This window comes from Saccopteryx leptura, chromosome 1, assembly GCF_036850995.1.
Source record: "Saccopteryx leptura isolate mSacLep1 chromosome 1, mSacLep1_pri_phased_curated, whole genome shotgun sequence".
Taxonomy (NCBI): Eukaryota; Metazoa; Chordata; class Mammalia; order Chiroptera; family Emballonuridae; genus Saccopteryx; species Saccopteryx leptura.
The window spans coordinates 287,521,635-287,548,330 of NC_089503.1; the positions used below are offsets into that span (position 1 = coordinate 287,521,635).

Consider the following 26,696-nt stretch of genomic DNA (forward strand, 5'->3'; position numbering starts at 1 on the left):
AGAGGGAAAGAGCAGAGCCTCTTAAGAACAATGAAGGTCACAGAAACTGCAGTTAGATGATGTCTTGGAGCCAAATCAGAGAAGACAAGATGAAAGGACAAAGTTGAAAAGAATGGGATGAGGACAGGAAACATTGTGATTCCCGTTGTTGGGCTGCTCTGCAGGCCTTGTCTCTGTGCTGTGGTTCTTCTGCCCAGGTCCTGGGCCTGTCGCCTACTTTGCCCTGTGGTACAGTTTCTGGTATCATTAACTCGCCCGCCTCTAGGGCCGCAGAAAGGGGGCAGATGTAGTGACTTACATTAGTGCAGCCTAGGAGGCTAGAGTGAACAGTCTGCTGCTGCCCCCTGGCCTCCCTCCCCTTCTACCTTATCTGGTAGAGAAACAAGTTCCAGAGGAGGCTCCTGCAAAGAAGTGGAAGTCATGGGCTCAGAGCAAACCTTGGTAATCCTTCACAAAAGGAATCATTTGAAACAGTTGCCATGCTGTTTGTGGAGCCATTGCCCAGGAGTCACCTGTTTTCATTTGTGTGCTGTAGGATATAAACCAACTCCTTAACGTGACTGCTTACGAATCAAATCCGTCCTGCTCCTCTGACGCTGTTAGGTCACTCTTACTAAGTAAGCCCTGAGATGCACTGACAAGCAGTGTCATACTCTTGGTGAGATCATCCTTAGATGTTAAGTGATTGTATGATTCCTCCTTCCACAGGTGAAGAAAAAAAACAAGCTTAGGGATGTTAAGTGACTCTTGATATGACATTTTAGCATCTTTGTAGAGGAGCTGAAATTAGGAACAAGGTTTCATGAGTCCGAGGCCAGTATTTTTTTTTTTTTTTTGACAGTACACCATGAAACGTGACTGTTTCTAAACTCCTGGAATTAGTCGTGGTGTCAAGGGGCAAAAAAACTGAACAGGCCCAGGATGGAGGGACATGGCGATGGAGAAAGAAGCCTGTGGTTGAGCTTCTGTGACTGATTGCAGTTTTGTAGCTCCTTTTACTGTTAGTGGAGCTGAGCAAGGGGCCTGCAGCCACCCCTGGGCCTGGCTGGTGTCCCATTTTTTGAGGCCCCAGAGTTATTTTTAGCCTTGGGGCCTTGGAAGCAGGTGTGGTCCAGGCTTGAAGGCCACGCCTGGAATGTGTTCAAGTCTTGTTGTGCTTGTCTGTTTGGGAACTGAAAATAGTGACAAGGCCACTCTGTATACAGTGTTGGGCAAAAGTAGATTTACAGTTGTTTGTATGGAAAAATAATACCAATAATCAATAATAATACAAGAATAAACTGTTTTGTGTACTCACAATTATAAACCTATCGTATTTACTCATGTATAAGACACATTTTCCCCCCAAAATTTAGAGTCTAAAAACTGGGTGCGTCTTACACAGTGGTTGTAGATATTTTTTACTTGCATTTCCTGCTTTATCATGCTTTTTTTTTTTTTAAATTTTTTTTTTATTTTTTATTTTTTTTTATTTTATATAATTTTATTTTTTTTAATGGGGTGACATCAATAAATCAGGATACATATATTCAAAGATAACAAGTCCAGGTTATCTTGTCGTTCAATTATGTTGCATACCCACCACCCAAAGTCAGATTGTCCTCTGTCACCTTCTATCTTGTTTTCTTTGTGCCCCTCCCCACCCCCTATCCCTCTCCCATTTCCCCCCCCCCCCCCCCGTAACCACCACACTCTTGTAAATGTCTCTTAGTTTCACTATTATGTCCCACCTACGTATGGAATAATACAGTTCCTGGTTTTTTCTGATTTACTTATTTCGCTTCGTATCATGTTATCAAGATCCCACCATTTTGCTGTAAATGTTCCGATGTCATCATTTCTTATGGCTGAGTAGTATTCCATAGTGTATATGTGCCACATCTTCTTTATCCAGTCATCTATTGATGGGCTTTTTGGTTGTTTCCATGTCCTGGCCACTGTGAACAATGCTGCAATAAACATGGGGCTGCATTATCATGCTTTTTTTGTGCTCATTGTTGAAGACAGTGATTTGTCATCAGACATAGATGAGGACAAGCTAATGGATGGGAGTTTTGACAGTGATGAGGAGTTGTATAAATATATATATATATTTTTTTAATTTTTCTGAAGTGAAAAGAAGGGAAGCAGACTCCCACATGCACCAGACCAGGATCCACCCAGCATGCCCACCAGGGTGTGATGCCCTGCCCATCTGGGGCATTGCTCCTTTGCAACTGGAGCCATTTTAGCGCCTGAGGTGGAGGCTATGGAGCCGTCCTCAGCACTCAGGCCAACTTTGTTCCAGTGGAGCCTTGGCTGCGGGAGAGGAAGAGAGAGACAGAGAGGAAGGAGAGGGGAAAGGGTGAAGAAGCAGATGGATGCTTCTCTTGTGTGCCCTGGCCGGGAATCGAGCCCAGGACATCTACATGTTGGGCCAATGCTCTACCACTGAGCCAACAAGCCAGGGCCTAAATTTTATGATAATAAAACTTGAGTTCAATAACTTTATGTAATACACTTTTTTTTTTCAAATTTCAGGCCCCCAAATTATAAGGTGCATCTTATACATGGGAGCATCTTATACATGAGGAATATGGGTACTTTTGCCTCACCCTGTACTTTGTACTAAGAACTTTTTTTTTTTTGCAGTAAAAGGAATGAAAGGCATACTGTGTTTATTTGCAGTGCTTTAAGCAGGTTTATTTTGGAAATTTTATCAAATGAAATTTTATCAAACTTTATCATAATTTTATCAAATTTTATTTTAAGAGTGTTAAGGAATATATTTATTTTAAAAAGAAAATTTAACTCTACATTCTTTGTATACAGAGGAGAAACCTTCTTCATTATGAGTCATACCCCAGTGGACCTGTTTTAAAGGCCCAGATGTATAGTCACAAGTACATGATTAAAAACTTAATTTTTCTTGCCCCCCCCAATATTGTTATTGGAAGTAATTGTTTTTAAGTCCTTTTGTGAAGCAGAACTTCAGCTTTTACCTTGACGATGAACATAAATTTTCTTATATTGTACTTGTTCCATCTTCTCACCTCACCTGACCACACACTTTTCCTAACAGCGCAGGTGAGGAGGACGCCGGCAGGGCTGCTATGGACAGGGGTACCTGCTTCAGATGTGCAGCAGGCCGATCTCCTCGTGTTGTTTTCACTTTCTAGGGTTATGGAAGGAAATGCGGTATTGCCTTTAATGATATGGTGATTAATGGGGAAAGCATTTTTCATTAATGGAATAATCCTTTAACTGCTTCCATGTTGTATAGCTCTGTTCAGGCACACATCTTGTTTAACACGTCTTTGATATTTTACTATATTCTGTGCTATAAAACCAAGATTCCCTTATTAGGTACAAACTGTGGAGTTGGGAGAATTGTGTTAATTTAATCTTTTTTATTACAGTATTTCTTTGGCAAATAACACACTAATATAGGAACCATAGATTCTCTGTTTGTAGTTTTATGGAAAAAAATTGTACTAAACTTTCTTGTATATATATTTTAAAAGTTCAAGTACTTGGAAGTGCTTTATAGATTTAACCGTAGTTCTGAGGAAAAACTAAACACCTGCCGCATCTTTTATTGGCATTTGCCCTATTCAGCATTACCTTGGCCATGTGCTCACTGTTCTCAAGCCTCTGACGTACAGAGCTGCAGTCTCCTGGTATCTGCACAGCTCGCTCTCTCACCTCCTCGTGACCTTTACTTGACTGTTAGTTCGACCCCAGTTCTCCTTCCTTCTCTGATTTATTTTTTTCTACCTAGCACTTATCACCATCTGTCCTACAACATGTTTCGCTTTTGTTGCTGTTTATTATGTCTCTCACCACTAAATTAGGAACTCCAGGAGGACAGGAATTTTTGCCCAGTTCATTTTTGCTGCATTCTCCATAGTTCCGTTAGGTGCCCAGTGACTATTTGTTAGTTGGCTGGAGGAGATACAGTAGGCCTGGCAGATGTCCATGAGAACCAGGATGTATAGAGCAGTCCTGATCTGGCCCCTGTTCGGTTTGTTCTGATTCTCTCTTTTTCAGCCCCAAGCCTGTCTTTGTTGTAAATGTTCTTCCAAAACATTTTCTCCTCAACTCTCACATCACACCAACCCCTGGCCACATTTTCTCTTGCTCAACAACTCCATTCAGGGGTCCTTCCATTCCCACTCCTTCAGTACCACCTCATCTCCAGGTCCCTCTACTAGTGGGGAGAGTTCTTAGTTCTCAGGCAGGGTGCCAGGAGGAAGCACTAAATAGGGAGGGGTTAGTGGGGGAGCCTCGCTGCGGGGGAGGCTGTGTGTTGAGATAGATACAGGGTTTGGTTGAAGGAAGAGGAGAGCTTGGGTGGATCAGGGAGAAGTAGCTGGTGAAACAGGTGAGCATGCAGAGGAAGCAGTGCTAAGAAGGGAAGATGGAGGCTCCCCGTGAGCCAGTCCCAGGAGTGCACTGATCTTCCTTAGCAGAATCTTGGTGAAGACTTTTCCCAGGTCGGGACTCTCTCTTGGCTGGCCTGTGGTTGCAGCTGAGGCATTGCATTTAGTCTTTGAAAGGTGGCAGCTCTTCCAGCCTTTATCTGTGGGTCCTTGAGACGTGTGTAAACAACCTGAGCCTCTGATAAGAGTGGGTTCTTTCAACAGCACTGTGCAGTTGGTGAGAGGTGGCTGGGTTTTACAGTGCTAACAAGTGGTGTCTCCACGTCTAGTACTATCTAGACAGCTGTGCTTCTAGCCCATTATTTCTGCCACTTGACCAAATACATGTCCTCTGTTTTGGGGTAAGAAAATATAGCCAAGATTTTAATAAGCACCTAAAAGACATGAGCATATAGCCTTCTTGGCTTTGGTGAATATGTGTGTTTTTTTTAAATTATTGAATATATTTTACCAATGATCAGACCTCAGAATTTCTGTCAGGGCGAACCCACAGCATATGAGGCAGAGTTGCCTTAGTTGGTGTAGAAGGAAGACAGTCAGTGCACACAGAGTTCTTGCTTGCTTCCAGACATCACAGCCTGCTTTTCCCCTTGTGATTTGTTCAGTTCTTCTGTGATTGAAAGTCTATGCTTAAGGCTCTACTGAAAAGCTGTTTGGTGTATCTTGTTGCCTGTTTCTTCAGTTTTATTGAAGGAAAAAAAATTTAAGACTAGCCTGTAGTTTAATAAAAGTACCACCTGGTTATATCCTTCCCATAAATTCTTTGAGAATTTGAACTTGAGCTCGAGCCCAAACAAATAAAGCTCAGTTGCTGTCCTCACTGAACAGATCTTTTAAGCACCCCATAAGCCATAGGATCCTTCTCCTTCTCCTGAGAATTCTTTTGTAAAAGAAGTGTTTAAAATGGAAATGTGCTTCTGTGAGGGGTAACCTCTGCCTTCTCCTGGATTCCACTTTTCAGATGGGAGGTGAGCATGTTCATGGAGCTTTATTTTATGCCTGACCCTGCCTGCTATAGGCCTTGGGAGTGTGTACATTAGGGGAGCAGTGCCTGGTGACAGAGGAACTGTTGGCCGTTGACAGAAAATAACCCATGGGTAAATGGGAAAACTGAGAAAGGTGCTCACCTTTTTTGTGTGCACCACAAAATGTTTTGTGTGTAACAAAACATTTTTATATTACATTTTTGTTACACTTTTTAGAATTCATAAAAAAGAGGGGTTAAAAATAAAAAAACGACAAAAAAGTTATCTTTTTATATATATATACATTCTTAGTAAGATTTAGTAAATTCAGCTGGCCTCAGCACAAATGTGTTAAGTTTTTTCATTGTGTTTATGAGGAACATGAGCCTGATGTGTCCTAGCGATTTCTTCAATCTTGGGCATATATTTGAAAGGCAAACTCTCATTTCCTTGTCAATACTTTGAAGAATTCCTCTCTTTTTACTCTTAATTGTGTTGAGGGCAGAAAACCCCCACCATACATATCATCTTAACTTGACACCAAACAAAGGATAGAAGAAACTTGCCTCCAGTCTTTCCGGGGGAACATGGGGTATAGCGTAAACCATCCAGCACCACAGTTAACAAACAGCCTTTTGCAACCTAATCAGGCAAGTGAGGTGAGGGGTTGGGCAGACTGTCAGCTCACAGCCAATTCCTCACACCTCTGTCCCCCAAACATATAAACTCCAAAAACCCTATTGGTTTTTTGGTCCCCAACAGGCACATATTTCTCTGGAATACCGTAAGGCGCACCTGGAAATCTTCTAGGGCTCACACTTTGAGAACCACTGGGTTAGGGTCACTTTGACCAGACCTTTGCTTGGTCAGGGAAAGGATCTTTTGTATCTGGAGCTCCTGACTCATTCCCTGGTTAGGAATGAACGTGTTCTGCACAGTAGAGCTGTTTGCGATAGCCTACCTTTGGTTGCAGTGACTTGGGCTTATGAGATTTGGCTGAAGGGAAGCGAAGATGAGAATTTTCTAATTCTGCTTTTGCATGTTTGCTGTCATCTCCCTCCCTTTGTCTGTTGATCTGCTAACCCAGATAACTGCTTTGTCCCATCCGGATTTTATCATTGCGAGGAGCCAATCAGACTCAGAGACTCGGTGCCATTGTTGGAGTCGACTTGCTCTTGTTCTCGGGTTTCCACTTTCTGTGCCACGCGGGCACCCTCATGGACAAGTCGCATCATTCTTTTTCAGTTCAGTTTCATTATGGGACCGGTACTTAGGGAAAAACAGGGTAACCCAGTAGTAGGAGCCCTGGTTTGGGAGTCAGACTTTCTGAGTACAGGACCTTACATTGCTGTGAACTGTGTCACTGAGCAGTCAGGATTGATTCAGGGCTCTGTCCTTGGCAGTGCTTTGCAAGTGTGTTAGTTGGTTGGCTAGGCTAACAAATTATCTGCTCTAGTTCTTCAGTTGAAGATAGAGATGACGTGTACCTTATTGCCATTGAGCTATACTAAAAATAAATACCTTAATATAATGAAGACAAGAAATGGACACATAACGTATTATAGTCTGTGGAGCTGATTTGTATTGATAAAATGTGGGGGTGGATGAGGTGATTTCTCAGGTGCCTCCTACTGTATGTCTCTTGTTCTGTATAAAGGACACAGCTTGATTAAAGCTGGACTGTAGGAGGATGGAATTTATTTTTTTATCTGGTGAGAGGTGTCTTTTAGATTTTCCGTCCTTTCTCTGTACACTGTGTAGTAGCATTTTCACTTACTCACTTTAGAGAACTCAGATAATTTTGTCTTCAGAACAGACTTTGTGAGGAGACAAGGGTGATACTACATCTACATTTTCTAGATGGGGAAACCGTGGGTCAGAGAAAATTACATGATTTGTCCAAAGTTACGTAACATGTAAATGGCAAGGCCACTTTCTCTTTGTGTCTTGCTACTCTTCTCTGTGCTTCCGTTTCTAATTTGTAGGTCTGAAATTAGGAAGGTGGGACTCAGTGGTGTTTGAGGGCTCTACCATTCTGATATGAAATCAGTTAACCAAGTATTTATTCAGTATCTTGAACTGTTTTTGGAACAAGAAGGATTTTACATATAACAGTGTAAATTATCTTAAGTCCAAAACACTGGAGGTAAGAAAAATATAATGCAAAACCTCTGCCATCAAATGGTTTATCCTCTGGAAGTTGAATGCCCATAGTTGTCTCATTTTACATAGTAGAGAATTTCATATAAGCAGGGACGGGCCAGGGGAGATAGCAGTCTGAGAATATTAAAGGTCAGGATGAGGTCCAAGCTCTGGGCACAAAACCCCAGGTAGTGTCAATCAAGAAATGGTCGATTATAGGAGTTTGGCAAGAACAGGGAAGCATTTGGGTCTAGTACGAAGGGCTTTATATGTATAGGTACTGTCCTAGAATCCCAGGTTAAGGCGTGAGATTTTCTAAGGCGGGAGTCAGTGAGTCAGTGATTTACAAATGAGACACAAGAAGGGGAGGGGTAAGCCTATAAAGGGTCATGGAACTCCATGGGGTGGGGGCTTGGGGGGACTGACTAGAGTTATAGTTGAGAGATTGGAGCTTGGGTACATCACAGTCCCCATCAGTTAGCTCAGTATTTGGTATGACAAGAATATCAGCCATTTTCTTCGCTCTTCCTAACAAGGCAGCTGACATTTATAGAACCTTCCATTTTTCTGCCTCTCCTCTCCTCCCTGAAGGCAGTTTTTAAAGGGGTTTGTGTTTAAACATGCACACACTCATACCATTACAGTAATTTTCAAGCCATCAGAAAAGGATTTTTTGTTGTTGTTCTGAAAATAGGGATTGCCACCGTGGTCCTAGGCTGTTCTTGTGTTTCTAAGAAATAAGCAAATAAAATGGAGGATATCCATTTGGAATAATAATACTTCAAGCAGCTTCATATAGCTCTTTTAATTTCATGCTGTAACTCAGTTCTGTGCCCCCCCCCCCCCCCCGTGATTATGATTCATGAATGTCTTATTTTCTTTGGGTTTTTATATTTTGAGGTAAAACTGAATTATCATTAGTATGCTTTTCTGAAGCCATCCCCAGTTCTTTTTGTTTGTTTGTTCAAATGAAACAGTGCATCAAGTATGGAATTAGATTAATGGAGTAAATATTATGAATCATACACTCTTTCTAATCTGATGCCCTTTCTCTCTTTGACCCCATGTTTTCTCTTCTGTCTGTCTTTCTCTCTTCCTGTAGGCTTTTCAGCCCAGTGTCAAGCTGTTGGAGCGAGGGAGCAAAAGGTAAAGAATGATGTAATGCCCTGGCTGCCCCAAAGCGTCTTTTGTTGTGGAATGGTTATTCCAATCATCTCTTTATGAATCAAATGTGAGGAGCTGCTTTGTGGAAGGAGTCCTTTGCAAGAGCACATCAACGGGAAAGAGAAAGAGACATTCACTTGGAGGGCTCCTGCTGAAAATGGGTTTAACTCTCCTTTTGCCAGTTGCCACCAGCCTGACCTCATACATGTTTAGTACAATGGAGTGGCTGAGCCTTTGAGCACACCAGCATTACATCACTGTGGCAAATTAAAGAAGGAGGTTGGAAAAGAGGACTTACTGTTGTCATGGCCCATGAGATGGTTGGGACTCATATTGTTACTGAGAGATTGGTGGCTCTGCTGGAAAGTGGAACGGAAAAAGTGCTGCTAATTGATAGCCGGCCTTTTGTGGAATACAATACATCCCACATCTTAGAAGCCATTAATATCAACTGCTCCAAGCTTATGAAGCGGAGGTTGCAACAGGACAAAGTGTTAATTACAGAGCTCATCCAGCACTCAGCGAAACATAAGGTAAATGCTTTCTTTTTTTCTTCTTTACAATAAATGGACACACTGCATGGGGAATAATTTTGAACTATGCCTCCTTTTTTAGGGATAAAAGGAATTTGAGGTAGTTTGGTTGCTTTTGAAACTTTGGTATTTTATGATACCTCAAAAGAATTTATTAACCATATTCTCACATTTAAGAATACTTCTAAATTATACAGAGAAGTTAACTTGATTTAATTTGGTCAGGTTCTGTTTTTCCATTAAGGCTTGCTAAAATTGCTTTATTAATTTAAACACTATTACAAAGTTACAATTATCTTATTAATAATTATGTATTACTATATAATAGTACATGTATTGATAATATATTAACACATTATTTTATATTGTCTTCAAATTTACTGAAAGGTAATCATTCTTTTCAATTGTCTTGCAGAGACAGTAGAAATAATTATATTAGAAAGTGCTTTTGATTTGTGGGCAGGTAAGGTAGCAGTCAAGACTAGATATTATCTTCAAGGAGTTATTACTAGGATACCAAAATGTCATCTTTGTGATAGGGAAGTCTGTTTCTTTTCTTCAGGAATAAAAACTAGTTCATGTTTCAATAAACAACTGATTTTTTTGTTGTTACATAGAAACCATTTTTTAAATGTTTCTTTATTTCAAAGGTTGTTTTATTTATTTTGCTTATTTTGTTTTTATGCTTTTCCCTTTTGTGTATTATTAAGGCTTTAAAACCAAGTGGTTTTGAGCACATCTATGCAGAAGTAGCATCAAGTGCCTTTTAGAAATTGACTTTTTATAGGCATTTAATCCATATATATGCTAGGTTTATCCAGTAAATTAACCATGTCTCCTTTTTATTCAGATTATTAATTGAAAACAGGAAGCATTTATTTGCTTCAGCACCAGTAGTTTATGGGATTGTTTTTCTCACCTTTCTTTCTAACAGCCTTTCATTTGCATTTTAGGTCGACATTGATTGCAGTCAGAAGGTTGTCGTTTATGATCAAAGCTCCCAGGATGTTACCTCTCTGTCTTCAGACTGTTTTCTCACTGTACTTCTGGGTAAACTGGAGAAGAGCTTCAGCTCTGTTCACCTGCTTGCAGGTAAGGCTTGTGGTAGAAATGAAAAGACTCGAAATCTCATTGAACTTGATGAGTAAGCAGTATTTCACAATGAGCTCAAAGTACAATAGATTGTCACAACTTTGAGGTGATTGTGTGCAACATTTTGTTTTATTGATGTATTTATTTTGTTGAACTAGAATACTGTCATCCTTCCACAGTGGCCAGTGAATTTTGACTTAATTTCAAATTCCTCTTCACTTGGTATTTATTAGCTAGACATGCCACATAGATAGGTCTGTGTGCTTATACAGATAGCATAAGCCCGCTGCGTCTGTCCAGGGACTTTTCTATTCACCTGTGATCTAAGAACACTAGACACCCTACATCTCAGCTCCCGCTGTAGTGTTCATTGCCACCCCCTGTGGTTGTTACCACTAGACCAGTGTTCTGGTGTCAAACTCTTATTAAACATTTATAGCTAAAGAAGACTCCAGTGATCAGATCACAATTCTTGGGCGTTGTGAAAGAGGACAGGAGAGACTGTGGCTATAGACTATTTTTCTGATAATGAAGGGGATATTTTAAAACCTATTTCCTTGCTTTTATAACTGAAAAAAAGTCTCTTATAAATGCTAAGCACCCAGCCTGACCTGTGGTGGCGCAGTGGATAAAGCGTCAACCTGGTAACGCTGAGGTCGCCGGTTCAAAACCCTGGGCTTGCCTGGTCAAGGCACATATGGGGGTTGATGCTTCCTGCTCCTCCCCCCCTTCTCTCTCTCTCTCTCTCTCTCTCCTCTCTATAATGAATAGATAAAATCTTAAAAAAAAGATATAAATGCTAAGCACCCAAATGATTTTATAAAGTACATGGGAAGACTAAATGTTTCATATCTGCTCTGAAGGAAGATGGTGTGGGTGTTCTGTCTCACTGAGTTCCAAAGCAGAATGTTCCTCCTTGGCTGCCCCGATTTGCAGACGTTACTGAAACTCTTCCACGTCCTCTCAGAGCTGGGAGTACAGTTTGACAATGCACAGTAACCTTTAACACAAAGCTGTTGTATCTGGAAGGTTCTACCATAGTGATAGTCAACAGTGCTTTTGAAAATGTGATCTAAGAAAAACAAAATATTGATACTGTCGTTTTCACGTTTAGTCTTGTTGCAAGGAGGATACAGTAAACTTGATGTTATTGGTGATTGGTTGTTATGAGTATAAACATTTCACTTTGTAAGAGAGTAAGGTCAATCAGTTGTTGGTATGTGAACACTCTTAAACCCTGTGCAGGTTTAGATGAGACTTCCAGGTCTCCAGTTCTCTCTCGTCAGCCCTTGCTTCAGTTCCCAGAGAACAAGGGTAGCCTCTTGTCTCTTTCAGATCACCACTGCCGCATCTTACCTAGATGCTGTGATTCTGTCTGAGCACTTAGTGTCCTTAAGTGAAGCCAGTTTTTCTTAGATTGTAGTTTTCAGAATTTTGTAACTGAGAATTACAGTATTAGTTTTTGGCTCTTGTTAATAAGCACATTCTTTTACTGGGAATATTACTCTATTAAATATGACAACTGATAGTACAGTTCCACCAAACTAGGTTGGTGAGTTTAGGAACTCTTTGTTTCTTGTAGCACTGTAAGGGACTTTGCCTTGGAATCCTATTAATTGATGGGACCAGAGTTTTCCCCAAAGATAGTACACCAATATGTGCTTCACAGCAAAGTGACTATCCCACCTCCCACCTCACTCTTGTTTGAGCCAATTCTCCCTGGGGAGAATGTGGGGGAGTGTTTCTGACTTGACCCCTGGCCAAGCAGACACACTGCTGTGAAGGAGTGAGCTCATGTTGAATTTCTAGCTAGATGTTTCAATCACTCATATACCCATTTTCTCCTTCACCTAAGAGCACAGCTTTTTTACCTAGGAAGTAACAAAGACTGGTGTAAGGCCAGTAGCCCCGGCCACCATCACAGCCTCCTGGCCCGTGCAGGTTTCCATTTAATTCGGACAGACGGTAATGAAACAACAGAGCCAAGAACTGGTGGGCCATTACCTTTAATCCTAGCTCATACACGGCGGGCGAGAAATACAGTGGGAAAACACATCTCTTTCCATTCAGGGCTCCTAAAGCCACTGACTTAAGAGTTTTTTAGAATCAAAGGTTTCTACCTCACCAGCCTTATTCACCTCTGTTCCCCATCTCCCTCTCTCTGCACAAACTCTGCACAGACTGGCTTCTCCTTCAGCACTCTACCATCTTGGCTGCTTATCCTCTGCAATGCTAATTTCAGGAACCAAGTGAGTGAGCCCCTGGTTTCCCTCATTTTATAGTGTAGAAATTAAAGCCTTTAAGTATACAAATAAGGAAGTCTCTGATACAAAGCTACTTATCTGAGGCATAAATGGGATTCCTCATAAGAGTGCACCACTCCATATCATGCAACAGTCAAGGGTGTGGGAAAAGACTTTGTGTTGAGAACATCTTAGGATTAAAAGAGTGGGAAAGGCTTAGTCTTAAAACTAAGCCTTAGGCTATAAGGACCCTGTCTGCTTACAGCCTGTCCCCCACACCCAATGCAAACTATAAGCGAGCAAACATATACATCATATTTGCAAACTTATTTGACCCACAACTGGTTTTACCAGTCATGTGTGGCTTTGGTGGGGGGCATTTATTGGGTAAGGAAGAAAAAGCATTCGTTCTGATAACTAGATCAACCCTAGGGACATGTGGACTAACACACTGAGTTAGAACTCCTGACATCTTCACTTCATGCAGGAAGTGTTTTCTAGGCCTAACCACAAGTCCGTTGAGCACCAAGAACCTCGCTGGAAGTATAGGTAGCATCATATCATCATCCACACTCTAAATCTTGTATTTCTTTTAGCTTAGGAGGTAGCTTCAGGGATTGAAGCACCTTGTTTGAGAGTTTCCAAGCTGCCAGATCTCTTATGACACTTAAGAAAGGGTTCTGGATTGTTAAAAGCCTCCATCCAAAAGGTTCTGATCAATTGGAAATTCCGTTGGTTAGTTCCATGGGGTAGACAGAAAGTGAGGTAAGTAGAAGGAACGTTTGGAAAGGTATGCCATCAATTCTTGGCTCCTGTTTTTTGACAAGGTTCAGCTGGTCAGAGGATGTTCCGGGGACATGAGAAAGGAGGACATATCCACAAATGTTTCTTAGATGTTTTACTTAGTATAGTGGTAGGGAGAACAGTCATGGAAAAGCACACTGGCTTCTCACAGGTGCTTTAGGAAATTTAAAGGTCACTGGAGAGTTTTCACCACAAAATCCCCGTTTTCAGCAGTTAGAGATCCTTGTCAGCCTCATGTGGATGTGGTAATAAAAAGACAAGTGATTTCTTAGAGTAATTTCTCTGTCAGCTTAGGACTTTCAGCGACTGAATAATTCAAGAGAAGAGTCTCAGATATGTGAGATGGTTTTTATGATCATTTGTTATGGAAGTGAAAGATTGAGGCCTGAAGTCCATTCACATTCTCAGGGCTCCCTTACCCAGAGGAAAATGACTTTGAAGAAGGGGAATAAGAAAGAGGACCTCCCCAAGAAATGGGTAGAAGAAGCTTCAAAACGAGCTTTTTCCCTCAAACAGGAAGAGACCCAAACTTATGTATAGGACGTAGTTCCATGGGCATAGAAAAGGACAGCTTACTGAAGAATGGAGGGGGTTGAATTTGGGGAAGTTGTACTGGAATGCAGTGAGCTTACTCATTCATTAATATGGACCACGTCTTGCTTTGAGGATGGAGCCTCTGACAGCTGATTGAGACGGGATTCCCAAGCCTTCTATTAGAACCCTGAGAACTCTGCCTATAGTGGTCACATGCCTATAGTGGTCACATCTGTGCTCTACTCAAACTTTTCCTTTTTCTGAGCCCAGTCAATAGTTAAACAAAATGATTAATTTGATAGCCATATACTATTTTGTCATGTCTTTAATTTTTATCCTAAAATCTTAACTTTATATTGTCATTTATCTTTTTTATTTGTTAGCTTAACTCCCCATTGGGTTCTCTGTTTCAGTTGAGGACAATGTCTTATTCATTTTACGTTCCCCACAGGCCTAGCATTCTTTAAGTTTTTAATATTTGATACATAAATTTGCTTGCATGTCGGTTTATACCGTTTATATTTCATATGATTCTATTAGTTTAGAATATAAATTATTGTATTAAACAGAAATGAAACTAATCTGAAAGTAGAGCAAAACTTGAGATTGTTTTTGAAATAAACAAAATTTTTTTTTTTTTTCTGAAGCTGGAAACGGGGAGTGACAGTCAGACAGACTCCCGCATGCGCTCGACCGGGATCCACCCGGCACGCCCACCAGGGGGCAATGCTCTGCTCCTCCGGGGCGTCACTCTGTTGCGACCAGAGCCACTCCAGTGCCTGGGGCAGAGGCCAAGGAGCCATCCCCAGCGCCCAGGCCATCCTTGCTCCAGTGGAGCCTCGCTGCGGAAGGGGAAGAGAGAGACAGAGAGGAAGGAGAGGGGGAGGGGTGGAGAAGCAAATGGGCGCTTCTCCTGTGTGCCCTGGCTGGGAATCGAACCCAGGACTCCTGCACACCAGGCCGACGCTCTACCACTGAGCCAACCAGCCAGGGCCTGAAATAAACAATTTTTAAAGTGCATTTGTTCAAATAGAACAAGTATACTGCTCACAAAAATTAGGGGATATTTCAAAATGAATATGAAGCAATAAAATATCCCCTCCTAGACTGACCTGTGGTGGCGCAGTGGAGAAAGCGTTGACCTGGAAATGCTGAGGTCGCCTGTTCGAAACCCTGGGCTTGCCTCATCAAGGCACATATGGGAGTTCATGCTTCCAGCTCCTCTCCCCTTCTCTCTCTTCCCTCTCTGTCTCTCTTTCTCCCTCTCTCTCCTCTCTAAAAAATGAATAAATAAAATAAAATTTAATAAAAAAATATATATCCCCTCCTGTGGGAAAAGTATCTAATATGAATGTTTCCATCTGTTTTAATATATTTAATCATGACTTTAAGATTTAATTATCTTTATTGTTATCTCCATTATCATTGATGGAGAGATAATGGCAAAACCATCTTTCCGCTTTTTAAAAAGTATATCAAAGTCCATTATTGAATCAGCAGTTACAGATATATATCCTTACCCTGGCCAGATAGCTTGTATCGTCCCAGTGCACAGAGATTGCTGGTTTGATCCCTGGTCAGGGCACATAGAGAAACAGATCAGTGTTTCCCTCTGTCTTTCTCCCTTCTTCTCTCTCTAAAATAAATAAAAAATTTTTAAAGACATATATCCTCTCACAGCCATTTTTAAAAACAAGACTTAAGAATTTGAATCAGTAGAATGACAGAATGGTATGACAAACATTTTCACAAAAATTACTTTATACCTGAGGACCCTATTGGGAGGATCATATTACATAATGCATGTGAAGTCTCTATCAATATTCTTTTTATTAAGAACCTATTTTTTTTAGTGAGGGAGAGGGACAGACAGGGACAGGAAGACAGGAAGGGAGAGGGATGAGAAGCATCAACTCAGTTGCAGCATCTTAGTTGTTCCTTGATGGCTTTCTCATATGTACCTTGACCAGGGGGCTCCCACCAAGCCAGTGACTCCTTGCTTAAGCTCGTGACCTTGGAGTTTTTAACCTGGGTCCTCAGGGTCCCAGGCCAACACTGTATCCATTGTGCCACTACCTGGTCAGGCTAAAGCAATTTATTATGAGTTAGAAAACAAAATAGTTGCCAACATTGACTTACTGATAACTTTTTTGGTCTTGTTAACCTTCAGAAAACTAGTTTTCTTTAAAAATTAATTTTGTTTCTTGGCCTTTACTTATTATGTATCACTTTATTCTACTTGTCTTTGTCTATTATATTTCTAAGGGTGCCAGATTGGAAATAAAAATAGAAGAAAAATATGACAGAATTTACTAACAGAGAAAAGAGAATAAATGGGTTAATTTAGTAAAAATAAAGATCAACTAACTGGTGAAAAATACTGTCCTATTATTTTTCTTTCCCTACTGGTATAACTGAGGAAAAGCAGAGGAGATGGGACCCATAACAGCTTTTTTAAATTTTACAGCACTCATTTTTATCCTGTGATGAGGCACAGGATAACCCTACAGCAAAAAACCATAAATGAATCACAGACTTCAACCCTTTTATTTACAAAGAGGAAAATAACAGAGCCCTTGAGTGACTCTCGCAAGCCCTTACTATTCCGCTATGTGCCAAGGCCCGTGTCCGCAGTGATTCCAGAGGCTTCTGGGATTTCATCAGGAGGCCGGACTGGGAATCAGGGTGCCCATTTCAGCCACGCTTATCTTGAAAGGCTCTTTGTGGTGGCTGTTTCTCAGCCTCTGTGGATTTCAGAATCATATATATACTTACTTCACATTTTATGAAATGAGCAATGTATAAAACTATTCTGTGTATAAATTTTTTTTTAGCTGGTGGGGGACAGTCAGGAAGGGAGAGAGATGAGAAGCATCAACTCATGGTTGTGGCACCTTAGTTCATTGATTGCTTTCTTATGTGTGCTTTTATGGGGGGTGTCTCCAATCAAGCCAGTAACCCCTTGCTCAAGCCAGCAACCTTGGGCTTCAAGACAGTGACCATGAGGTCATGTCTGTGATCCCACACTCAAGCTTATGACCTTGGGGTTTCAAATTTGGGTCCTTAGCATCCCAGGTTGACGCTCTGTATCCACTGCCCCACTGCCTGATGAGGCTAAAAAACTTTTTTTAAGTGAGAAGAGGGGATATAGACTACCACATGCACCCCAACCGGGATTTACCTGGCAACCCCTGTCTGGGGCTGATGCTTAAACACCCGAGTTATTTTTAGTGCTTGAGGCTGATGCTAGGACCAACCAAGCTATCCTCAACACCGAGGGCCAACTCTTGAACCAGTGAAGCCACTGGCTGCAAGGAGAGGAGAGGAAGGGGAAGAGAAACACATAGTTGTTTCTCATGTGTGCCCTTAGTGGGGATTGGACCCGGAACATCCACATGGCAGGCTGACACTCTATCCACTGAGCAAACTGGCCAGGCCATATAAAAAATTTTAAAGCATTAAGATATTTTAACCAGAGGGGATTATCAAATAGAAGATGGAGTACTGTGTTCTGTGTTAAAGTGTGGCTTTGAATAGTGATAGAAGATGCCATTTACTAAGCACTGATGTCAGGCACAGTGCTAGGTACAGTGCTGAGGGCTTTTAGTCTCTGAACACAGCTGTGGTCTTAGATTAATATTTGCTGTGGTTAAAGGCCAAAAACATTTGTTTTGAGTTAGATTCGCTAGGGTAGTTACAGCTAGGAGTGAATAAAAACGTATCTGACTCTACGTGTCTTCCTTTTAAAGGGAATCTGGATTCAGTCAGCAGTTCTGTGTAATAAATAAATAGGTGGGGGTTTTTTTTGTTTGTTTGTTTTTTTAGCAAGAAAGATAGAGAGAGGGACAAACAGGGACAAGCAGGAATGGAGAGAGATGAGAAGCATCAATTCTTTGTTGCTTAGTTGTTCATTGATTGCTTTCTCATATGTGCCTTGACCCGGGAGCTACAGCAGAGCGAGTGACCCCTTGCTCAAGCCAGCAACCTTTAGTCTCAAGCTAGCAACTATGGGGTCATGTCTATGATCCCATTCTCAAGCCAGCGACCCCTCACTCAAGCTGGTGAGCCCACTTTCAAGCTGGGGACCTCAGGGTTTCAAACCTAGGTCCTCCGCGTCCCAGTCCTGTGCTCTGTCCACAGGGCCACAGTCTGATCAGACAAATGTATAGCTTTTGTATAATGGAGCCAATTACTGTTCTTCCTAATGGGAGTATTATATAGCTTGATCGTTCTGGTTATAGATTTTGCTGTACATGCTATTGTAATCATCAGTTCTGTTATCTAGTGGCGCATTTCTCCTGTCCTTTTATCTACAGAAGGGGAAAATGTTCAATCATTCCATTTCAAATCCTGTTGGTAAAAATTAGTGATATTAACGGATTTCAGTAAAAGTACAGTTATTCAAGAATTGGCTAAGTCTCACATTCAAAGAGTCATAGTGACTGAGACTCACTGGAAACAGACTAAAAACAAGTGCTGTTTTGCCTATGGGTCGACGTGTATTTGCTACCTCTGCTCTGAGCTTCCTCCGTTCGTATGAGGTTATCCAAATTGGATCATCTTTTCTCCAGTTGATACTTGCCAGTGTGTGGTAAGCCAGTTTATGTCGTTTCCCAGCTTCGGTGGCTGACATAATGCCTGAGTCTGTGTCTTTTTAAAAAATGGACTGCAGACCAAAGATAGTTCTTCAGTTCCTCATCCTGATATTTTGCACAAGACAAACTAAAGTACTGTCGATAACAATGGTGACATCAGCCTTCCTTTGCCTGCCATTCAATCTGTGTGCTCTGGAGAAAGGCCAGGTCCAGACTTTTTCAGTCAGCCTTTCAGTGTTTGATGAGCACTCCTGTGGTTGGGCCCAGGTCTCGGATCCGGGCAGAGGGTGGGGTACCAGCAAAGGCTTGCTGGTGCCCTTGAGATCCTAGTGGTTAATTTGGGGAAACACATCTAAAGTGAATGAAACAGAGAAGCATGTGAACATGTGCTAATCTGTGTGATACAGTGATAAGGGAAGACTTGAAGTAGTCTGCTGAAGTTGGGGAAGATTTGACTGTGGCAGTGGAATTTTAATTGAACCTTGAAAAATGAGTAAGATTTGGGTGGGGAGGGTCCTTGGCATTCTGACTGAAGGGAGAAACATGATTAACAGTGTCAGGAATGAACATAGATTTGAGGGGGCAGCAAGAGACTGGAATGGATTTTGGTTTTTTGTTGTTTTAGTGTGTGTGTGTGTGAAGGGGAGAAATGGGAATTGAGAGGAAATGAAGATGGATTTGTACTTTGTTGTGGTGGGTGTTGTGAGCCATCGGTGGTTTGGCTGCAGTGCCTGTCACTTCTCAATCATCACATCTTTCCTCTGACCTCTGCTTTTCTCCATCTGCTACCAAGTCAAGCCAACATTATCCCTCTGTCAGACTGCTCCAGGAGCCTCTTTATGTTTGTTTTTAGGGACCGCCAGAGAGAAAGAGAGACGGACAGGAAGGGAGAGAGATGAGAAGCATCAACTCTTAGTTGTGTCATATTAGTTGTTTATCGATTGCTTCTCAGACGTGCCTTGACCGGGGTGGGGGTCAGGGGCTCCAGCTGAACCAGTGATCCCTTGCTCAAGCCAGAAACCTTGGGATCATGTCTATGCTCCTGGGCTCAAGCCAGCAACCCCGCGCTCAAGCTTGAGAGCCCACACTCTAGTAGGCTCACAAACCAGGTCCTCAGTGTCCCATGTCGATGTTCTATCCACGGCACCACCACTGGTCAGTCTCTAGTAGCCTCATAACTGGTATTCTCACTTCCTCTGTCTTGCCATCTTTTTTATTATTATTATTATTATTTTTAGAGAGAGAGACAGAGAGGGACAGACAGGTACAGACAGGCAGGAAGGGAGAGAGATGAGAAGTATCAATTCTTTGGTGTGGCGCCTCAGTTGTTCATTGATTGCTTTCTCATATGTGCCTCGACCGGGGGCGGGGGCCTCCAGCATAGTGAGTGACCCTTGCTCAAGCCAGCAACCTTGGGCTCAAACCAGCAATATTCGGCTTCAGGCCAGCGATCATAGGGTCATGTTTATGATCCGACGCTCAAGGCAGCAACCCTGCACTCAAACTCATGAGCCTGCACTCTAGCCGGCGACATCAGGGTTTCGAACCTGGGTCCTTCTCATCCCAATTCGATGCTCTATCCACTGCACCACTGCATGGTCAGGCCAAAGTTATATGTTTTATATTTTTAATGTAATTCTGATTATGTCACTCTCCAGTTTAATATGCATCAATGTTCTTAGGATAAATTCTAGAATTCTTTACTGGCTCACAAAGCCCTGCAGTGGCTGGCTCCTGCCTAACTTTATCTAGTGCTACTTTAAGCCCTCAGTTTGTTTTTTGTTTGCTTATTCTAGCTCTTTAGTCCATTTCTCAGTGGCTCTAAGCCTGCAGCATCAGTGTCTCTGGGCCTCTCCCTCACTCACCTTGGTGTCTCCTGTTGGATTCAGTGAGGTTGTCAAGCCGTCTCTAGCTAACAGGCAGAGTTGGTTTCTGCTGTTTTAAATACTTTCCTACCATAATAGTTAATTATTCATCTAATTATTTGGTTAACATGTATCTCACTAACTGTCAATTCCAATTATACGTGCTTCTGTCTTGGTCACCACTGTCCCCATCACCTAGCACTGTGTCCAGTTCCCAGTGTCTGCTCATTATTGGGGGCCCTGTGGACAGGTATCAGTCAATGACCTCACTGCTCTCTGCATCACCTGGGAAGTGTGCAGTTGGCCAAAGAGCAGGACTGTTGATAGAGTAGAATACACAAAAGTGGTCTTAGGGAGAGCCTGCTGCAGAGTACATTAAAAGACTGAGCTTCACATAGAAAGAGGCCTGAGCAATGAGTTGTACGGTGATTCAGGGACAGTTTACAAGTTAGTCACATTTGATTCTTACGAGTGATTCTCCAGAGACCAGACTCACATTCCGTTTTCCTCTTGACTCATAGCATTATTTCCTGATTGACAGTCTCTTTTATTCTGCTCTTTGATGATTACTGTGGACGTATCCAGCAGCCAGCCACTTCATCCTTATCTGGGGTGATAGTAATTGGTTTACTTAGTTCTTCAGGGATGACCCTTGATTCCCTGAGCCATGGAGGTATTACTGGACTCTCTAGACATAGGGGCCTCAAAGGAAGTTTTTTTCTGTGCAGCTCTTCGTGAAGTTCCCTGGATAAGGCAGAGAAGCACACCGAGGATGTGTGGAGGAAAATGTTTTCCTTGCCCTGTGCTGCCTCTCTCACTCCGAGCGTCTTAGGGCATTGTGGTCTAGGAATAGGAAGCAGATTCTGGGCCCCCACCCATGCCAACTCAGTTTTTGGCTTTGAATGGAATCAGGAAATCCTTTTGACACCAAAAATATACAAGACTCCTGTCCATCAACAGCTATTCATTGCAACAAGGAAGGATTCAGTAAACACTTACTGAATTCTAATTATGTGCCAAGCACTGTGCTAAATGCTGAGGTGTGTGAGACATACAAACAAAGAGATATGAGACATAGTTTTTTGTTTGTTTGGTGAAACATAGTTCTTATCCACAAGGAATTCACAGTGTATTGTTGCTGGAGAAATAAGACATCACAACACACAGAAAAGTCACAGTACCGGGTCAGTGGTAAATACTCATTTCCAGATGAATGCTGTAAATTTTATAGACGTTCTAAGTTGGCAAGGCCATATCTGGATAGAGTGGTCAGGGAAGATTTTTGTTTTAATGCAACAGAATAGAAACTATCAGAGAGCAACCCATAGTAAGGGAAGATTGTATTGCAAAACTTGTTTTTCTGATGAGTGTATGTAGGTATCCAGAAAGTTTTAATGAAAAATGTATTTAATTGGTCATAGTTAAAGAAAATTGTAATGTTCGGCTGTGGAAGAAGTGTGATTTGTGCTTGCCTGTGATTTGGAAGGGAATGCGAAATGGGTTGTAAGGGCTGAATTGCCAAAGGCACTGGAAAATTAGGTTGGATAATAGATTTGGAATAGATTACGAAGGGTCTTGAATGTCTGTAAGAATTTTGGGTTTTATTCTATTTGGGAACAGAATACATCAAAATTTTGTTTTAGGATTCTTAATATGGCAGCAGCATGGAAACAAGTTGGAAAAAGGACAAGTGGCTCAGAGAGAGCCATTACTGAATTCATCGGAGAAGGAGGTGTAGAGATGGAGGATTGGATGATAGCAGGAAAAGGGAAAGGCAGGGACAGGTAGAAGGTCCTGGGAGAATGGGGCTGCCGTGAACAGGGATGCAGGATGAAAGAGAGAGATGTGGCTTTGAATTCATTTTAAAAGCATCAATTAAGTCTTTGGAGTAAAAATGACCAAAAGGTGTTGAAACATCAGATTGGAGTTTGGGACATGAAGCCTCAAAACACAAACTTAGAAATCTTTGATTTTCAGGTGAAAATGAATAAATATGATCTCCTTAATATCCTCCTCTTTCAGCCTGAGGCCTTCTGAGTCCTTCCTTCTCAAGAAGTCCCAGGATAGTCTTTGCCTGGCTGTTATCTCCATATATTGTAGTTCAGATCCCCAGAGAACCAGCCATTGAACCTGGCTTTTCTACTTGTTGACTTTATTCAGCCAAGTGGTAGATTCTGGCCATGTTCCTGTTCCCTTTGAACATTTTGGTTGCATTCTTCAGCTCAATCTTTGAAGGCATTTATTAAGCCTGGCTCTGTGTGTGCACGCATGTGTTTGTGTGTGTGTTTAAGGAGGAGGAATTTCTGGGCATAGTTATGTATTGCCTATTTGAATTGTCAGTACAATAATAAAAAATACCCCTACATCATTGGAGAACTCTTTACTAAAGGACACTTTTGGATTTCGCCAATCGAATTAATCTAGATAATGTGATCTTGAGGAATCATAATATCTAGATATTAATGAATCACAAGAATTTTAAATTGTATTATTTTAGTGTTTAGTGATTGTTTTATGATAGTACTTTGAAAATTTGATTCCATTTGATTCCATGTGATAACTATGTTAATTTGAAGATTAGATGAGGTAGGATTTCCCATTCCCCAACTGTGCCAGGTGATTGTATAACATAGAGCGAGCTTTTTGGAGGTACTTATGGGACACATTTTAGGAGATATAGGCTAGTTTTTATACTTCCTGGAGGGTCTCTACAGACATGCCTATCTGTTCATTTTCCTCTTAAGTGGATGGAGGGGGTAGAATAAGAGTTTTAAATTAATGCTTTAAAACAATTGGGATTTTTCTCTTGAGTGCTGCTGATTGATTCCATGCTACTCAATGAAGAGTTGAATAGATAGAACATGGATGGAGTGCTGCTGATATTACTGAGAAAAGCATGCCTTCTCTCTACCCTGCTAGAAATGACTTATCAAACCTGTGTGGCTTGCCTTACCCAGACCAACCTATGTATATTGTAATATCACAGTTACATTTTTTTCTTTTTGCTTTCTTTGGGGGTGAAAATTGTGTTGCCTTTACTTTTGTTTTCCTCTTAACTAGTTTTGTTTGTTTTTAAAGTGAGAGAGAGACAGACAGGAAGGGACAGAGATGAAAAGCATCAACACATAGTCATGGTGCCTTAGTTGTTCATTGATTGCTTTCTCGTGTGTCTTGACGGGCAGGGGTGGGGGCTCCAGCTGAGCCAACGACCTTGGGCTTCAAGCCAGCGACTTTTGGCCACAAGCCAGTGACCATGGGTTCACGTCTATGATCCTACACTTAAACTGGTGAGCCCATGCTCAATTTGGATGATCCTGTGCTCAAGCTGGCGACCTCCAGGTTTCGAACCTGAGTCCTCAGCATCCCAGTTCAACACTCCATCCACTGCACCACTGCCTGGTCAGGCATCATTTAACTAGTTTCAACTCTCCATGTATACAGCCTGCTGTCCCTGGAAGAATTGTAACCATACTTTTGTCTGTTTTTAAGTAACCAGAGAACAAAGTTGCCTGAATCAGTCACTTTAGACTAAAGCAGAAAATAATTACTCTTTTTTTTTTTTTTTTTTCCATTTTTCTGAAGCTGGAAACAGGGAGAGACAGTCAGACAGACTCCCGCATGCGCCCGACCGGGATCCACCCGGCACGCCCACCAGGGGCGACGCTCTGCCCACCAGGGGGCGATGCTCTGCCCATCCTGGGCGTCGCCATATTGCGACCAGAGCCACTCTAGCGCCTGAGGCAGAGGCCACAGAGCCAGCCCCAGCGCCCGGGCCATCTTTGCTCCAATGGAGCCTTGGCTGCGGGAGGGGAAGAGAGAGACAGAGAGGAAAGCACGGCGGAGGGGTGGAGAAGCAAATGGGCGCTTCTCCTATGTGCCCTGGCCGGGAATCGAACCCGGGTCCTCCGCACGCTAGGCCGACGCTCTACCGCTGAGCCAACCGGCCAGGGCGAAAATAATTACTCTTAATAACAATTAGACACTTTATTGTGTGCCTGACCAGGCGGTAGTGCAATGGATAGAACCTTGGACTGGGATGCAGAGGACCCAAGTTCGAAGCCCTGAGGTCGCTAGCTTGAGCGTGGGATCATAGACATGACCCCATGATCACTGGCTTGAGCCCAAAGGTCGTTGGCTTGAAGCCCGAGGTCACTGGTTTGAGCAAGGGGTCACTCGCTCTGCTGTAGCCCCCTGTCAAGGCACATATGAGAAATCAATCAATGAACAACTAAGGTGCTGCAATGAAGAATTGATGCTTTTCATCTCTCTCCCTTCCTGTCTGTCTGTCCCTCTCTCTGTCTCTGTCACACACACACACACACACACACACACACACACACACACACACACAAAGACACTTTATTCTGAAATATACATTTCAACATTTTAATTTTTAAGGTTAGTGTTGTCTCCTTCGTGCAGCAGCAGAGCAGCAAGCTTTCTTAGGGGGCCATACTTTCTCTCCAGATGTAGGTGGCTTCACTTAACCTTCACACACTCTAGGACAGGTAACTGCATGGGTTCCATTTATGTCACAGAAGGGGAGTCTTTGTTTCATAAAAGGATTAAACACCATGAGAGCTATATTTAAAAACTATGAAACTATGCAAAAGTTATTTAATATATGAAAATTAAATTTGCATGTGACTTTTTAGAAAAAATGTTGTGCATAACGTAGAGCCTTGTGTGTATTCTATTTCTGTAAAGAGCCAGGGGTTCCATTCACAAAATGGGAAGGAATTGCCTTTAATTCTTCCCACTTTGGGCATTTTTGCATCCCTACCTGTATGAACTGAAGTTTGAGTATAAAAGTTCTGTTTCTCCATTCAGGGAGCCATTTCTAAAGTAATGGAATTAATGTTTATCTCTAGTTTAACTTAAAAGGATAGTGGGCCTGACCAGGTAGTGGCGCAGTGGATAGAGTGTCAGACTGGGATGTGGAGGACCCAGATTCGAGACCCCAAAGTCGCCAGCTTGAGCATGGGCTCATCTGGTTTGAGCAAAGTTCACCAGCTTGGACCCAAGGTTGCTGGCTCGAGCAAGGGGTTACTCGGTCTGCTGAAGGTCCACGGTCAAGGCACATATGAGAACGCAATCAATGAACAACTAAGGTGTTGCAACGAAAAACTGATGATTAATGCTTCTCATCTCTCTCTTTGTTCCTGTCTGTCCCTATCTATCCCTCTCTCTGACTCTCTCTCTGTCCCTTCTAAAAAAAAAGAAAAAAAAGGATAGTGGTTCAATTTTTAGAGTTTGGGACTTAAAATTTTAACATCACTGAAACTGTAGTGAAGTGCTACTTTTGTTTATTATGTAAATCCTTCATTTTAAGAAGAAACATGATTTATTACTGATTGCTAGGGTCCAAGGAAAGAGAAAAGAGTGACTGATTGGAATTGTTTAGTATAGTTGTGATGTGTATTTTATTTTACTTGGCAGATTATCCCCTGAAAATTGAATGATGTTCACATTGGCTTTACAGAAAATGGTGTTTGTGATTTGGAATTATGAAGGAGGTACACTTAAGGGAAGGAGTTTTTCTTGGATGAATTAGAATAAAGTGATATATAAATTGAATACCTTTAAACTATGAAATGTTTTCTTTGTCCCAAGTAATATATGTGTTTTTATGTATGAACATGCATGCTACTAGTTGGACTTATGGAAGACTGACAAACAGAAGTATAGGTTTTATTTTATCTTATTTTATTTTATTCAGTTAGAGGAGGGGAGACAGAGAGACAAATTCCCACATGCACCCCAACCAGGATCCACCCAGCAAGCCCACTAGGGAGCAATGCTCTACCCATCTGGGGCATTGGAGCTCTTAGCGCCTAAGGCGAGGCCATGGAGATATCATCATCACCCATGGCCAACTCGCTCCACTTGAGCCATGGCTGCAGGAGGGGAAGAGAGAGAAAGAGAGAGAGAAAGAGAAAGAAGAGGGGGAGGGGTGGAGAAGCAGATGGGCACCTTTCCTGTGTTCCCTGTCTGGGAATTGAGCCCGGGATGTCCACATGCCGGGCCCATGCTCTACCACTGAGCAAACTGGCCAGGGCAGAAATACACTGCAGTTTGGCCTGACCTGTGGTGGCACAGTGGATAAAGCATCAACCTGGAATGCTAAGATTGCAGGTTCGAAACCCAGCGCTTGCCTGGTCAAGGCACATATGGGAGTTGATGCTTCCTGCTCCTCCCCACCCCTTCTCTAAAATGAATAAATAACATCTAAAAAAAAAAGAAAGCATTGCAGTTTGTGTGCCTGTCTATCCAGATCTGTAGAGGCACAGTGTGTGCACATCTCTGTCAGGCTCCTCTCCCCTTTCTTTACAGGCCAG

General features: G+C 42.1%; 1 protein-coding gene across 1 annotated transcript in view; it reads left to right on the plus strand.

Moving 5' to 3' along the window:
* DUSP16 (dual specificity phosphatase 16) overlaps positions 1-26,696 on the plus strand; it is an 88,596-nt gene that overhangs the window by 31,529 nt on the left and 30,371 nt on the right. Inside the window, exons 3-4 of the mRNA XM_066355529.1 lie at positions 8,631-9,225; positions 10,179-10,317. Of these exons, the coding sequence (XP_066211626.1) occupies positions 8,998-9,225; positions 10,179-10,317 (367 nt within the window). The 5' untranslated portion in view covers positions 8,631-8,997. The remainder of the gene's footprint in view (positions 1-8,630; positions 9,226-10,178; positions 10,318-26,696) is intronic.